This window comes from Carcharodon carcharias, chromosome 21 (genome assembly GCF_017639515.1).
Source record: "Carcharodon carcharias isolate sCarCar2 chromosome 21, sCarCar2.pri, whole genome shotgun sequence".
In the NCBI taxonomy this organism is placed as follows: Eukaryota; Metazoa; Chordata; class Chondrichthyes; order Lamniformes; family Lamnidae; genus Carcharodon; species Carcharodon carcharias.
The window spans coordinates 27,359,195-27,375,286 of record NC_054487.1 but is presented as its reverse complement, the minus strand read 5'-3'; the positions used below and the strand labels follow the sequence as shown (position 1 = coordinate 27,375,286).

Sequence of the window (16,092 nt, the reverse complement as noted above, 5' to 3'; positions counted from 1 at the left end):
TTTACTGATGACCGAGAGTAGACTGATGGGGTGGTAATTGGCTGGGTTGGAATTGTCCTTTTTATGTGCAGGATATACCTAGGCAATTTCCCACATAGTTGGCTATTTACCAGTGTTGTAGCTGTACTGGAACAGCTTGGTGGCAAGTTCTGGAGTGCAAGTCTTCAGTACTATTGCTGGAATATTGTCAGGGTCCATAGCCCTTGCAGTATCCAGTGCCTTTTGCCGTATATTGATATCACATGGAATGAATCAAATTGGCTGAAGACTTGCATCTGTGATCCTGCAGATCTCCGGAGGAGGCCGAGATGGATGATCCACTTGGAACGTCGGGCTGAAGATTGTTGTGAATGCTTCAGCCTTATCTTTTGCACTGTTGTGCTGGGCTCTTTCATCATTGAGGATAGGGATATTTGTGGAGCCTCCTCCTCCAGTGAATTGTTTCATTGTCCACCACCATTCACGACTGGATGTGGCAGGACTGCAGAGCTTAGATCTGATCTGTTGGTTGTGGGATCGCTTCACTCTATTACTTGCTGCTTATGCTGTTTGGCATGCAAGTATTCCTGTTTTATAGCATCACCAGGTTGACACCTTATTTTTAGCTGTGCCTGATGCTGCTCCTGGCATGCCTTCCTGCAATCTTCATTGAAACAGGGTTGATCTCCTGGCTTGATGGTAATGGTAGAGTTGAGGATATGGCGGGCCATGAGGTTACAGATTGTGTTTGAGTACAATTCTGCTGCTGCTGATGGCCCACAGCACCTCATGGTTGCCCCATCTTGTGTTGCTGGATCTGTTCGAAATCTATCCCATTTAGCACGATAGTAGTGCCACACAATACGATGGAGGTTATCCTCAATGTGAAGGCGGGACTTTGTCTCCACAATGACCGTATGGTGGTCATTCCTACCGATACTGTCATTGACAAATGCATTTGCGGCAGGCAGGCTGGTGAGGATGAGGTCAAGTATGTTTTTCCGTCTTGCTGGTTCCTCACCACCTGTCGCGGACCCAGTCTAGCAGTTATATCATTTAGGACTTGGCCAGCTCAGTCAGTAGTGGTGCTACAGAGCCACTCTTGGCCATGGACATTGAAGTCCCCCACCCAGAGAACATTCTGCGCTCTTGCCACCCTCAGTGCTTCCCCCAAGTGATGTTCAACTTGGAGGAGTTCTGATTCATCCATTGAGGGAGGACGGTATGTGGTAGTCAGTGCCTATTTCAGCTAAACAAAATAAGTGAGCCATTTGCTGGGCAATATCTTAGCCAATCAGAGTCAAGCAGCCTGGTTTAAATTTCAAACAATGCTTTGGAGTTAGCTGTCAGTCACCATTAACTGGTGCATTCTCCATGGCAATGCCTTTACCAATCAGAATCCACTTGCCAACCAATTAGCACTTTCTTCTTGTCAAGTACAACTATATTGTTTCCCCTGACATTGGTATTTCCTTGCAAACTGTCCTGATGAGTACAAGGTGAAAAGCTTTGACAAAAACATCTCTCTTTTTCAGCAATACTTAAGTCTTGTACTACCAAATGACTATAAGCAAATAGATTGGGATAGCTCTGTAATCTGAGAACTCTGAGCTATCTTGTCAATTTACACCATTTACCAGTTAAGGGGATTCCTCCAACCCTTCACCGCCATTATGGAGAAGGGCGGGTAATGAGGATTCCACTATATGAGCTGGATTTTCAAAGCGTGGTTGCGAACCTAACACCCAGATGAATTCCGGGTCCCGACCCTATGTCTCACCTGTGTCACTCAATCGATGCTATTTTTAAACGTAAATACCTTAATTGGGCAGGAGGCAGGAGTCACCTGCCTGGTTCTAGCAGCAAAGGCAGGCGGCAGCCATGCTGAACTTGCAGCTGCCTTGCCAAAGAGAGCAGGAAACTCCTCAGAGGGCCAAGAGAATAAAGCCAGGACAGAGGGAAACCAGTCAAAACTTAAGTCACAGTGCACATTCTGATGCAAAATAGCTGAGGGCCCTGATGATTTAAGCATTAAAAAAACTTTTCCTTTGCCCTGCAGTGAACTATGCACTACTGTGAACCGGACTGTTTGGGTTTGCCAAAGTTGCTATTAAAAATTGCAATGCCATCCTACAAGCTCCCAAAGGAGTATATTGGGACATTATTTAGGGGGCAAGCAGGTTTGCTGTTCCCTCTCCCCCCGCCCGCAATTGTGGATTGCTCCAGAGGTGTCTTCCAGGACTGTGATTTAAATCACACCTGCACTAGTTCCCGATCCCACTGGTGTCCGAAACTCCAGCCCTATAAATCACAAAAGATCGTTTTCTCTCATTAAAAAATAGCTTTATGAGCATTGAACATGAAGTAAAATTTTTCTCTTGTGATGTGCTTAACAAAATTAAGATCATTTTTTGGACTTATGCCAGCGTCATTAAACTTTGCACAACACAGCAAGGACCAAATATGGACCAAGATTCTATCTACTCTGCTCCTTGATTTTTCCTCAAAGCTTCCTCAGGTTTTTTTTCTGCTTCCATGCATCTCCTGACCTCTGATATCCCACTTATATTTAAGTGCTAGAAACACAACACTCTACAATCGGCTATATCAACAAATCTATTTTTGCAGATATTTTGGATAAAGAGGAGCAGAATAAGTGGCAGAGGTGTTATAGGAGACTTTATTATTGGTGGTTGGATCAACCACTTCCCAGACAATTACTTCTATGGGAGAAGGTAAAGCTATCTTGACATCACCAAGGAGTAATATGTAAGAAATCTGAGCTTTCAGAACTTTTAGATGAATTCTGCTATTTCTTGAAGCCAAAACTTCAACCAATCAGGGGATACCAACTTCCAGTCATGGTGAAAGTGATACCAGCGATCAACTATATTTTTGTCAAACTATTTTTTGGACAACAACACAAGACTTCTAGAGGATCAGTTAATTTGAGCTTCACTGTTGCAATAGTTAATTAACAGATATGAGAGCTGATTTCCCTCCTGGGAACTTGATGTAAGTTATGTACCTAAGGTAAGCTGTGTCTTTAAGGAGAGAAGTACCGATGAATTTTCAGCCTTGGCCATTTTCTCACTGCTGGCACAAGCCCACGTCTGGCTACTGTTGTAATGCAATAGCCAGGGTACTTCAGTGCTCATAGATCACCCTGAAGAGGGAAAACAAAGACTTGCCAGCTGGCGACCTTGAACTTTTGGCACCTGCCAATGCCCCCAAAGACATTATGAACTGTGGAGCGCCTGGCATAGGTTCCACCACACAGATTTTGCAGCAACCCCCATGCTTTGGATTCCAAAGGGGAACATGAGAGGAAAGTGAAGCAGAAGGCTTGAAACATCCCACCACCTGATTACATTGGGCATACATGGGTTGGAATTTTCCCAGAATTGCACGAAGTGCGGTAGTGGGCGGGTAAAATGGAGCCCTACCCGCCGACAAAAATGGTGGGTTTTCACACCGCATCATCGCGAGCCTGCCTCATTATTTATTCACTCCTGCGAAACATGACATTTCCATGGTGGGCAGACTCTCATTTGCCAGCCCAACATCACCCCACTGTTGCATCATGCCGGCTGCTATCTTTAAAAGGCAGCCACCAGCAAAGCACTTATCACCATGAGCTCACCACTGCTGCTTGGGAGACATGGCCGGCCAAGGAGCAGTCCAGGACATCACTCCTACACTGCTGCGTGGTCTTAACTCCATCGCTGATGCCATACTTGGCCTGCAACAGGTGTAGACAAGAGGGGTGCTGGGCAGCTTGAACTCTCTCCAGCTACTCTTTCCGCTCACGGAGTCAGGCAGGGGCTCTCGGGCACTCATAGGGGGAGGATCAGCAAGTGAACAGTCTGGGACCATTCACCCAGGTGACTCTGGGAGTAGCCAGCCCATCCGAATCCCCTCTTCCTGTGATCTCCGCAGTTCCAGCTTCTCAGGCCGAGGAGGGTGCCACTGCCACACAGCAGGATCCCAAAAGGGGCCTACCAAGTCTTGGCCCTCCAGAGGATGCCCAGCAAAGTCATCACAGACAGGGTATCACAATCAGCAGTCTGCCTCCACCTCTGCTGTGGATGTCCTAGGAGCATCAGGATGTAGAGGCAGGGTTAAGAAATTTAAGTAAAAGTAGTTGCATAGCCTGGGTGCGGGTGTTGATCATTTGTACATACTGTTCACTATTGTCAATAAACTCCTAAGAATGTCTCCCTGCCTGTGGCTCCTTGTTCTGATAAGCAGTGTTCTGATAAGCAGTGTTCTGATAAGCAGTGTTCTTGTCACTCAGATGTGAAACCTTTATGCAGAAGATAAAAGGCAGGTGCCCAGTCCAGGGCCTCTTCTCCGTGCTCTGTGCAGCCTTCAGACCACAATGATGGCCCAGCCTCACACTCATTGGAAACATCACTGATGCCTGCACCTTGGCAGTACTGGTCATTGCTGCCAGACTATAGTGGGTAGGCACCACAGAGTTCTCTCATTCCCTCTGTGTGCTCTCAGCATCTTTAAGGTGGGGCTGGCCCCCATCACACCAGCATCTGCAACCAGTGATGCTGTGCACCAGCTCCTCAAGGGCTCAGGTGCTGAAGGCAGACACAGCATCAGATGCGTCTAAAGTTTCATGGCTGCGTCTCTGAGGTGGCCCTGATCATGGAGTGCAAGTAAGCTTCTCTCAGCCAGATAGGAGTTAGACATTCTCAGAGGCTATGTGAAGATCTATGGAATGTCCTCACTGCCTGTTGTCATCATCCTGTGATCAAGCGACTATTAGGGCCTCCACTGCATTCCCATGACAGGAGCATTCTCACAGTGGGTATTGGCACTGCCATAAGCTAGACTGGAGTCAAATGGTCACAGCTGCGATGTGAGAATCTATGGGGACACTTCACAGCATGCCATCATCATCCTCCACAAATCTGGCAGCTATAAGGGCCTCCCAAGCGCGCCTGCCTCATCTAGCCAGTACGAGAGCCTCGTCCCTGTCATCTTCACCACTGAGGACTCCCTCACCCTCATCCCCGTCGGCAAACTCCTCATCTGAGGAGACCTCTAGCTCCTCCATCTCCTCCTCAGCCAGCTCATCTCCCCATTGGAGCACCAGGTTGTAAAGAGCGTAGCAGATGACGACAATGTGTGACATCCTCTGCGGACTGTATTGAAGGGCTCCACAAGACTGGTCCAGGCGCCAGAACCGCATCTTCAGCATCCACAAAGTTGCGAGCTGCTGCATGAGCCTCATTTTCCGTCGCTCTTTTGTAGTCTGAGGCTGCCGCACGGGTGCCATCAGCCATGGCCTCTGCGGGTAGCCCTTGTACCCAGGGACCGAAACCTGCAGCCTCTGTGGACCTTGGAAGACTGCAGGGATCTTTGAGTGACTCAGGATGTACACATCATGCACATTCCCTGGAAACTGCGCCCGGCTGCAGGATGTGTTTCTGGTGGTCGCATACCAGCTGCACGTTGTGGTTGATGAAGTCCACCGAGCGTAGTGACGGAGACCTGAGCGCCACATGAGTGCAGTCAATGCACCATGCAGCTGTGATAATCTTGAGATCAGGGTGAATCCAATGGCCCTTGCATCCTGGCTGTACCGGTCCAAGGCAAAATGCACAAAGTTGTGTGCCATGGAGAAGATGGCATCCTTGACCTCATGGATGCATTTGTGGGTGGTGGATTGTGAAATCCCACAGCGGTCACTTGTGGAGCCTTGAAAGGAGCCACTGGCATAGAAATTGAGTGTCGCGGTCACTTTCACAGCCACTGGCAGTGGATGCCCTCCATGTCCCTTTGACGCCAAGTCCTGCAGTAAATGGCAGGTGTGAACCACCAGGTCCCTGGATATGTGCAGTCATTGGTGACACTGGTTCTCAGTCATCTGCAGGAATGGCAGGCAACGTCTATAGACCCTGGGTGTAGCTAGGCGTCGACCAGCCACAGCTCGCTGTCACTCCTGGGCAGCATGTGCAGGAGCCCCTGCTACCCCTTTTTCATGAGGTTGCTGCTCCTGCCTTTGTGCAGCCAGGAGCCTCAGTCACTCTCTCTTCATCTTCTACAGTCTCTGTATGCCATCAGCTAGGCCACCAGGATCCATGATCCTGACATGGTTCTCCTGCAGCATGAAAGAAAGAGAGATGTGGTACTTAGCACCTTTCCTGGCCCTTTGTGACCGCCCTTTAACACTTCCCAGAGAGTGCTGGTTACCCCTCGGATGGCCAGAGATGAATGTGCTGCATGGCTGCCGTGTCAATTTGTGACATGGGGGACACTGGTCTAAACCGGGATGCTGAGGTTGCAAAGGGCTGTGAGCACTTCCAGCAGTGACTGCTACATGGCCAGCGTTGGCGAGGATATTGTACGACGTGTGTAGTCCAATGGCTCCACAGTCCAATAAAGTGGTGGTGGGCTCGAAGTCAGTGCCGGGGTGGATGGGGGTGGGGTGCAGAGGGGTAAGGTATGGAGTGCTTGGTGGCCCTTTGGTGCCACTGCATTGCTTGCATGGGCAGGCAGGCTAGGAGCCTGACCCCAATCATATCACTGTGGCTGTGCCTGATCTGTCTCAGTTACAGAGGCATGGTCAGTTTATACAGGTGTGCCTAATGTGTGGCCACTTCCCTCGCCTACCCTGAACCCACTTCGATTGCCTGTGCGCGGGATGTAATGCTAGGGCAGCACTTGACTATCCCACCCCTCCAACCGACAACAATCACCTCCAAGGCTCACCAGCACTTGCCCACGGAGGCCCACCCCCTCAGCAGTCGCCTCTGAGGCTGGCCAGCACCCCACCTCAGCAGTTGCCTCTGGGACCAGGCATCAGTTGCCCCCAACGCCCATGACACCCCTGAGGCCTGTAAACAAAAGGCGAACTGTGGAGAAAGCTGTTGCTCACACATCTCATTTCCGCCAAAGTGAAGGCCGCCAAGTGCATGTCGCCTGCATGGTGTTGTGAAACACATCGATGTGCCTTCCCGCTAACATGGATGGATGATACAGCTGGGCTTCAAGACCCTGACAGGATGGCCTTTTAATTATATGCTGATGTATTACAATTAACTCCCCGCCAACCGATGATGGGAAACGCGGCCTGCCATTGGCGGACTGAGCGGACAATCATGACCTGGCTTCACAATGTCATTAAGCAGGTTGTGTTATATTTTCCATACACAGCACCTATCATGCCTGCTGCCAGCAGGCTCAGAAATTCTGTCCTCGGTCTGTATCAACTTCAGGTGTAGATCCAGTTACATTGCACTCTAGGAAGCCCAGGAATCCTAATGTAACTGGTTTCAACCCCCATTTCCTCTTTGCTGTGGCTGGAACTGAGAGTCCAACAGACTCAAGGTGGAGGAAAACTTGCCCTTAGTTACTGCAGCAGAAGAGATCAGCATTTTTTGTAAAAGATGAGACATTCCTAGGTTACAAGGTGACATTGAATGATTGAATGTTCCCATGTGGCTGATCAAAGACCTGTGCAAGATCTCACGAAGTTCATTGGCCTGATCATTAGATGAAAATTCAAATGGCCTGTTGCCACTAATGAAGAATTATGCATGGTTTTCAGGAAGGGCCTGAAAAGAGAACCACAAGGTCCCCATTTATTCCAAAGCGAAGATAAGTTGGTCACTTTGATCCTTGACAATATGATTTACCCACTCAACATAGCCAATGACAGGACTATATAGTCCCCATGATCCTTCCCCAGGAAAAATAAATAGTTTCAATATTTGACCACAACTGCTGCTGTACAGTAGCCTGAAAAGAGAGGGGGCAGAATGCTGGCGGTTTGCTCTGTGTTGCACAACACCAACATCACAGTGGTAAGCATGGATTTATGAAAGGTAAGCATAATGTACTATGAGAAGCAAGGAAGGGGAAAAAGTGGATGATGATGATGAAGTGTTAGCTGGAGCATTATAGCTGTAGGCTTCAATTCGGCCTTTTCTTCAAAGTTGACTTTTATGTGTCTTTTGACATTTATTTAAGAACCATTCCTCAATAATGCCAGTTTTGTACAGTATGAAAGCAGACAGGTGACTGGAAGTTTAAGGTGATGTGTTATATCTTATTGAAAATAATATTGAGGATGTTTTGTACACTTAATGAACTGCGTTACTGTGTCTATACCTTGTGATTTGTAAACAAATGTCCAATGATATTTCTGCTCTCTAAAAGCCATTAGATACAGTACTGAATAAAGTAATTGTGGAGACATCCAGAAAAGTCTATTGCAGACTTACTTTAGATTCTACTGGTCCCTTACTCTAATGTGTAGAGGACTCACATGGTGCTGACCTAATGTCTTCCTTATTTTTGTGGCATTTAATCTTCTGCCCAACATTCAAATACACATTCTACAAAACACCCTTACTGCTAGGCTGAAATAATAAACTAGTGGGCAGGATTTTCCCTTCGGTTGGGCGTGGCAGGTGGGCCCAGGAGCCGCCGTAAAATGATCCCCCGCCCGTGATCAGGCTCCGACCGTGATTTCATTCTGGCCGTCCATTTAACGGTCAGCCAGCGTGAATGCGTGCTGAGAACCTCAGCGCTGCTGGGGTGGGGGCAGGAAGAGGGCGAACGCTAAAGTCTGTGCATGCGCCGGGGAGCACGCATTGAAAGCTCCCTGAAGGCACAGAGCTGCCTCAGGGGGCTGAAGCATTTTAAAAACAAAATTAAGATTTTAAAATTAAAAGATTTAAAAACCTTTAAATTGAGGTTTCCTCAAAAATTGGAAGGCCACCTGGCCAATTAGCCCGCCCGCCAACCGTAACATTGGACAGGCAGGGAAAAATACGAGTTAATTAATTGATTAATGGCCTTAATTGGCCTCTTAATTGATGAAGGGTGTGCTGCCCACTCTTGCGCATGCCCGCCAACGAAAATATCATGCGAGTGCGCGATGACGTATGGACATTCACCCTTCACCATCGCATGCCATTTCAGGCTCGGGCATGTTGGGTGTGCACCCACACACCGAGCTGAAAATCCTGGCCAGTATGTTTTGGATGATGTGGGACTTCGGGATCCAGAAGTGCAATGTAAGGTTTTAGGAGTCACTCTGTTATTTTGGCTGGTGTAAGTGAATTGCAAAGCATTTCTACATCTTTACTACAAGTAACCTGTTGTATTAACATAAATTCTCAGAGAACCAAGACATATTTTTGTAAATAGATTGTGAAATTGTGTAAAAATGGCTTTTTACATGCATTTTTAAAGTTAAGCTTTAAAAATAAGTTTAATCAAAATTATATTTAATTTGAAATTTTTGGTTTCCTTGAGCGTCCACACTACCCACCTTAGGCCCAGTCCCTAAAAGCCATTCTAATTCCTTGCAAGATTGATCACTATATACTAGTCAACATTTTGGATCTCTTAGAAACTCTGAAAGAGACTAACACGAGCTTTAAGCTGGCAAGATTTCTATGAAGGCATTTTAAGGTTATAAGGGAAGAAACTTTCCAGAGAAACCTAGGATATACCCCGATATGGTGTAGGGAGGCAGAACAACAGTTTAAAGGACCAGTCTAGATTGGGTGGAAGGCCAACATATCTAGTTGCTCCCCCAAATTCCAGTATCATCCTCCCTCACTCTGGACAGGTCCAGGTGTTTGGTGCTTCACTATTTCCCAAGATACTTTTTAGCATTGTTGTTACAGTCAGTATTATTTGTAAACAAAATTCATAAATTAAACTTTTTTTTGTTGTACTCACATCACACTTTTCAACTAAGCCTCATTAAAAACATTACAGGAGTTATTCCCCTTTTGTTCAAATATCAGGAAAGGCAAATATCAAGACCCTTACATTTTCAATTTGGAAATTCAATTTGGAAGAGTCAAGGTAGAATTAACAAAATGCAAAGTTACCCTTCTATGAGTTATTCATTATTTACCATTAATATTGACATTTCCATCATTTAAAAATTGTCATTGTCTCTGAAACAAAATCCTCTTATTTGTGTTTGCAGGCCTCCAGGTGGTGTTAAATTCAATCATCAAGGCCATGGTCCCGTTGCTGCACATTGCTTTGTTGGTGCTGTTTGTAATCATCATCTACGCCATCATAGGATTGGAACTCTTCATGGGCAAAATGCACAAAACCTGCTTACTTAATGGATCAGGTAAGAATATTGGTAGCTGGTATGTATATCATAGCCTGTTACTTAAGAATCAGCTATTTTATTTAAACCATATATTTGTAGAGTGTTATGATCTGGTTAGGAACCAGTAACTTTTTGCTTAAAGCCGACACAAGAACATAAGAAATATGAGCAGGAGCAGACAGTATGACCCATTGAGCCTGCTCCATCATTCAATGCGATCAAGGCTGATCTTGTGCTTCAACACTTTTTTCTCACCCACTCCCCATACCCCTTAATTCCCCAAGAGACCAAAAATTTGTCTATCCTATCCAAAGATTCACAACCCTTTGAGTGAAGCAATTTCTTCTCGTCTCAGTCCTAAATGATCGACCCCTTATCCTGAGACTGTGTCCCATGTTTTAGACCCCTGACCAGTGGAAACAGTTTATCAGTGTCTACCCTATCAACACTCTTTCAGAGCTTTTCAAGTTTCAATGAGACTGCCTCATCTGAGACTGACTCATCCTCAAAGTTTGAAATTCCAGACAATCTCAGAGACAAAGGGCAGAATTTTCTGGCTGACGTGCGAGTGGCGGAGCCCACACATCAGTGCTTAAAATGTTGCTCGTTGACATCGTGCGAGCGTCCCGACGTCAGCGCGCAGCATCGCGCTGTTTAGATTGGCAGGTGCGCTATGCAATGTGACGCGCACCCGCCATTACTTAAAGGCCTTGTTAAGGCCCTTAACTTGCCAATTGACGAGGATTATGAAGGGCCCATGCGAACTTCGGCTCGGCGCATGGGCCCAACGGGCAGGTGGGTAGGTGATTTTTTATCAAAACTCATGTAATGGTGGGATATGTGGGTTCAGAGGGGTTGTTCTTGTTTTTCATGAAGTATTTAATGCAAAAAGTGTTTTAAACTTGCCTGTGTGATTGTTAGCAGTTCAGATCGATTTCCAAGAGCTTTCTGTGTACTTTGAATCTTCAGCTCACCAGTCTGCAGACAGTAATCTTTATCGGGCCTGCAGCTTTGTGGAGGCCTCCATTTAGCCTGGGTATGGGTTCTGACATCTCCACTGGATCAGCTCCTCTGAGGAGGAAGGGAGGGATAGAATAAGGAGGAGGCCAGGAGTGGACAATCAGCCTCCAGGGGAGGCACCTTTGGAAGGCCAGGCACAGGCACAAGGGGCACCAAGAGGTAGTCCAAGGTGGAAGGGGCCGCAGAAGATGCCACTATCCAGCTATCTGGGTATACAGGTGACGAAGCAGCTACCTCAATATGGCTGAGGTGCAGTGCCGAAGGAGGCTTCGTCTCTCAAGGGAGACAGTCAACTTTATCTGCCAGATGATTGGCCCTGAGATCTCCCCTAACTGTGTGGGTGGACACCCCATGCCAGCGGCTCTGAAGCTCACAGTTGCCCTCCGCTTCTATGCCTCTGGCTCCTTCCAGGGCTTGGTGGGTGATCTTTTCGGTGTCTCCCAATCAGCTGTCCACACTTGTGTCAAGCAGATTACAGATGCTCTGTTCGGACGGGCATTGACCTTTATCCAATCCTGCCTGTGACCAGGCAAGTCAGGAAAAGAGACCCAGAGGCTTCACGGCCATTGCTGGCTTCCCCCGCGTCCAGGGTGCAATAAACTGTACACATATTGCCATCAAGGTGCTGGCAGGTGAGCCCAGTGCCTTCATAAACAGGAAGGGCTTCCACTCCATGAACGTGCAGATAGTGTGTGATCACAGGATGCAGATTCTGCAAGGTTGTGCAAGGTATCCTGGCAGCTCCCATGATGCCTACATCCTTAGACAATCCCAGGTGCCGACACTCTTCAGTGCTCTGGCTCGGCTGAATGGTTGGCTGGTGGGTGACAAGGGCTATCCCCTCTGAAGGTGGCTCATGACGCCAATCCGCTGTCTAAGAACAGAGTCTGAGGAGCGCTACAACAGGAGCCAGGCACCACAAGGGCTGTGGTGGAGAGAGTCATCGGTCTTCTCAAGATGCGCTTCCGTTGCCTGGACCGCTCAGGGGGCACACTCCAGTACCTCCAGATCACATCTCTTCGATCGTGGTAGCATGCTGCGCTCTGCACAATCTTGTGCTGGAAAGGGGGAATGCAGTTGATGATGAAGACCTTGATGCAATGGACGAGGCTGCATATGATGAATCCAGTAGTGGCTCAGAGGATGAGGAAGCACAGGACGATGATGAGGGGCAGCACGCCGACCCACTACTGCACCAAGGAGGCAAGGAAACCCTGGGCAATTTAACCCAGCAAACCTTCAGCTAGCTCTACACACATCGATCAGCAGGAACAGCATTGCCTGGTGCTTCCACAGGTGGCACTTAGGTGCTACACCTTCCACCTCATCAGCTGCAACTAAGGGCTTAGTGCAGAAACATCAATGTCCATTCAAACACTCATGAGATGTCTGTGAAACATATAAATGCAGCATAAAGGAAACACCCTCAGCCATGGTCAGAAAACTGGACTTTATTCTGTCCAACATCAAAGAGAAACGTCTCTCTTACAAACATAACTATTTGTTCCCTAATTTAAGGCCAACACAAAATCACCAGCGACATACCCGTAGGGTGCCTAACGTGCCTTATGCTTTCATTTGTGGGTGCTACGTCTAGGTGCCGCCCCATCGCTTGGAGTGGCTCGTGAGACAGCCTGCTGACTCTGCTGTCCTGTAGGCGCCGATGACCTTGGCAGGCGTCCTCTGGCCCATGGAGCCTGTGATGGCCCCGTCTGGGAGGGAGTGGCCAGTTCCAGAACTGGCACCTCCCCAGTTGGCACAGCCTCAACGGATGCAACGGTTACTGGCAGAGGGGCGGAGGAGCTGCTGGCCTCATCCGGAGCACCCTAAGAGGAGCTTGCAGCGACTACAGGCAGCTGCTGCATTGAAGTGAGGTCACATTGGACCTCCCTGCAGATGCATGGGCACTGAGCGCCAACACTTGGTACCCAGAACATCTCCCACATTGGGAATGACCACCCATGGCCATTACCGCTGTGAGGGCTTGCATGTCAGAGCGTAACCCAATTAGAAGACTCTCAATCTGATCGAAGCCCCTGTCCATGAGAGTCGCCAATCTCTCAGTGGAGGAAGCATCCTGAAGTTCATGCCTTCACTTACACTCTGTCTGGACTCCTCCATCGCAGAGACCAACTGAAGCACACCCTCATGCAACCCTGCTAGATGCTCCCATGAATCCTGCCGCTTGTCCTGCAGCTGCTGCATTGGTGATATCACCAGAGGCACATCATCAGTGCCGGATTCAGCATGTGCCTGGTCCCCTGCAGCCCTCTGGCTGCTGGCGCCATCAGCACTCTCTGTCCCTGCCATCTGCTCCAGTGATTGTGAAGTGCCCTCTCCACTGTGACCCGGGACACTAACTGACGTTACATTCCCCACCGAAGTGTTTGTCGCTGCACTGGTGCCTGGCTGGCTGAAATGATGTGCCGCAAGTTGCATGTTTTGGCCCTCAGGTATGGAGTGGGGGCTCCGGACTTGTTGGCCACAGCCATGCGGTGGTGATGCTAAAATTAACAACAAGAACAGTGCATCATTTAGTGTTCAGTCAGTAACACCTTTCATCCCTTTCCCCCCCAGCCTCATAAGTCGCTTACCCTTCAAGACTTTAAGGAAACGAACATTGGTGGTGTGGAAAATAGCTAAGAGGAGCCCCAAACATTAGACGTGCATATAGACATGCTGGTCAGATGGCCTAAGGAATGCCACATGGAATGTTATGTGGCACTGGAGTGGGGAGAGTGCAGAGGTACCTGACCTGGATGCATGCTGGCCTGGAGCATTGTGGTGATGAGGAAACATTGCAAACATTTGCGACATTTGACGTGGAGCACAGGAGATTGACAGCTCACGTTATTGACCTTCATACCATTATGAGGGGCATAGAATGGGTGGATAGAAGACAACATTTCCCCTTGGTGCAGGGATGAGTAATGTGGTGGCTTTTATTTAAGTTGAGTGCCATGAGGTTGACAGGTGAGGTGTTGAGGACCTTTTGGACAGAGTAATGTGGGACGCACTGGCTGATAGGATGGTGGAGGTACCAACCCTCCTAAGATGCAAAACATCTTTGGCTGTGCAGCAGCGATGCCATGGCATGTTAGGCCATGGGGATAGTGGTCACATATAGGATAAGGCGACTTTGGAAGGTGCGTGTATCCTCAAGGGGACGAGGGACCTTTGTGTATGACCCACACGTCTGAGTGTCTCAATCTGTGAATGAGCAGTGTTGCAGCATTTACGATTGCAGCAACCACCAGTGGTTTGGATGGTGGGGAGACAGAGTGGATGGGACTGTGGACCTCAAATACCTGGCCGCTGCACCCCAGCCTCACCGCCACCTGCCGCCTTGGCCGCTTGCCTCCTCCCCAGCTCCATGACCTGCTCCTCGTAGGTGGTGAGGCGCTGGATCATGGCATGCCCACCACCAGTCCTCTGGAGCTCCCTGAGGTTGTGTTCAATTTTGCCTACAGAACAGAGAAGAGGATTTATTGGGGCTGATCGCTCACGTACTCTGCACGCGCACGCCGCACCCCAAGCACAGTGGCCCATCTGAGGCCTCCAGCGGCTCCTGTCCACACTACTGGTGATCAGTCCCCAGAAGATAGTATGGCTGGTCCCAAACCCCTCCTCCAACGGCCACGTTGGACACATTCGGCGTCCATCACTTTGAATAACACACAGGTCTTAGTGCCCATGGCAAGGAGGTGCAACTAGGTGTGGCGCCGAGGCTAGCAGATCGCTCTTGGCCACAACACTTTGAGGCTCCCCTTCCACCATCTCATCACCATCAATTTGACATGTGTTGGAGTTCTGAGTATGTATCTAGCTGCCTTCCCTGCAGTTTGCCCTCAGACTACTCAAATGCGACAAGCACCAACATATGCTGCGGGGAGAACCCGTCTTCTCCTCAACCACTAAGGCTGATGTAAGCATGGTCACTATCTGTTTGCCCACCCAGCATGCGCCAAATGCCCAATGCAGTAATGACAGTAAGACGTGGGGGGTGGGGTGGCTCAAAGGCTAAGGCTACCTGCTGGGTCAAATGGCCAAGGCTGACATGGTACTCACCCTTCCAGAGCACAGCAAATCATTGAATCATTTGCGGAACTGTATTCCAGTGCACCGCACATCGTCATGGGCGCTTACTGCCTCCCCCACCTCCTGCCACGCCTGCCTGGTGACGTGGGGAGCCCTCCTCCTCCCATCCTCTGGATACAAAATATCCCGACGGTTGGACATCTCTTCGAGGAGGACAGCAAGGCTTGCATCTGAGAAGCAAGGTGCACAGTGGCCCCCTATTGGCCTATCCTGCAGCCTGCCCCCACCACCCCCCCCCCCCCCCCCCCAACCCACCCACCACCTCCTTCTCCTGCTCCTGTGCTCTGAAAGCAGCATGTCACTCTCTGTGAGTGGCCATGGTGCACTGCCTCAATGAGGCTGCCTGGACATTTTTTCTACAGACTGCCGGTTCCCCATTGGAACCAGCAGTCTGAGCTTGCCTGCCGCCGCAACGATTTTCCCGTTCTACACAGGAGTCGTCAACCCGCTGGGTGGGCCTTACTTGGCCCGCCTGTGCAAAATGGCAGCACGGCCCATTTCGGCGGTGGCATTCGGCTGCCCGCCCACCCGTCGAGGGCAAAATCTGCCCAAAGTTTGAAATTCCAGTTACCCACTAACAGAATAAAACTGCAAGATCCCAGTTTTAAATGAAGAAAATAAACTTTACAAAGTCAGAAAAGTAAAACAATCTACAATATCTATCTTATACGCTAACTTTCAGAATTAACAGGTAAACTTTTGTTGAATACACCACACTGCACACTAAATAGCAGATGTAACCAAGACATATCCCACGGTTTTCTCAGCAACTAACCCAGACCTTAGTGACCAATGTGAATCAAAAAAATCCCAAAATTCTGTCTGTCTCATGAGGGATTTCAATTTGTTACTTAGGAAGATCTAGCCTCTGAATACCTTTGAAAGCAGCT

General features: G+C 48.7%; 1 protein-coding gene across 1 annotated transcript in view; it reads left to right on the top strand.

Annotated features, from left to right (window-relative positions):
- The window catches only part of cacna1c (calcium channel, voltage-dependent, L type, alpha 1C subunit), a 1,373,114-nt gene that overhangs the window by 548,597 nt on the left and 808,425 nt on the right, over positions 1-16,092 (top strand). The window contains exon 6 of the mRNA XM_041215565.1: positions 9,950-10,102. Coding sequence (XP_041071499.1) covers positions 9,950-10,102 — 153 coding nt within the window. The remainder of the gene's footprint in view (positions 1-9,949; positions 10,103-16,092) is intronic.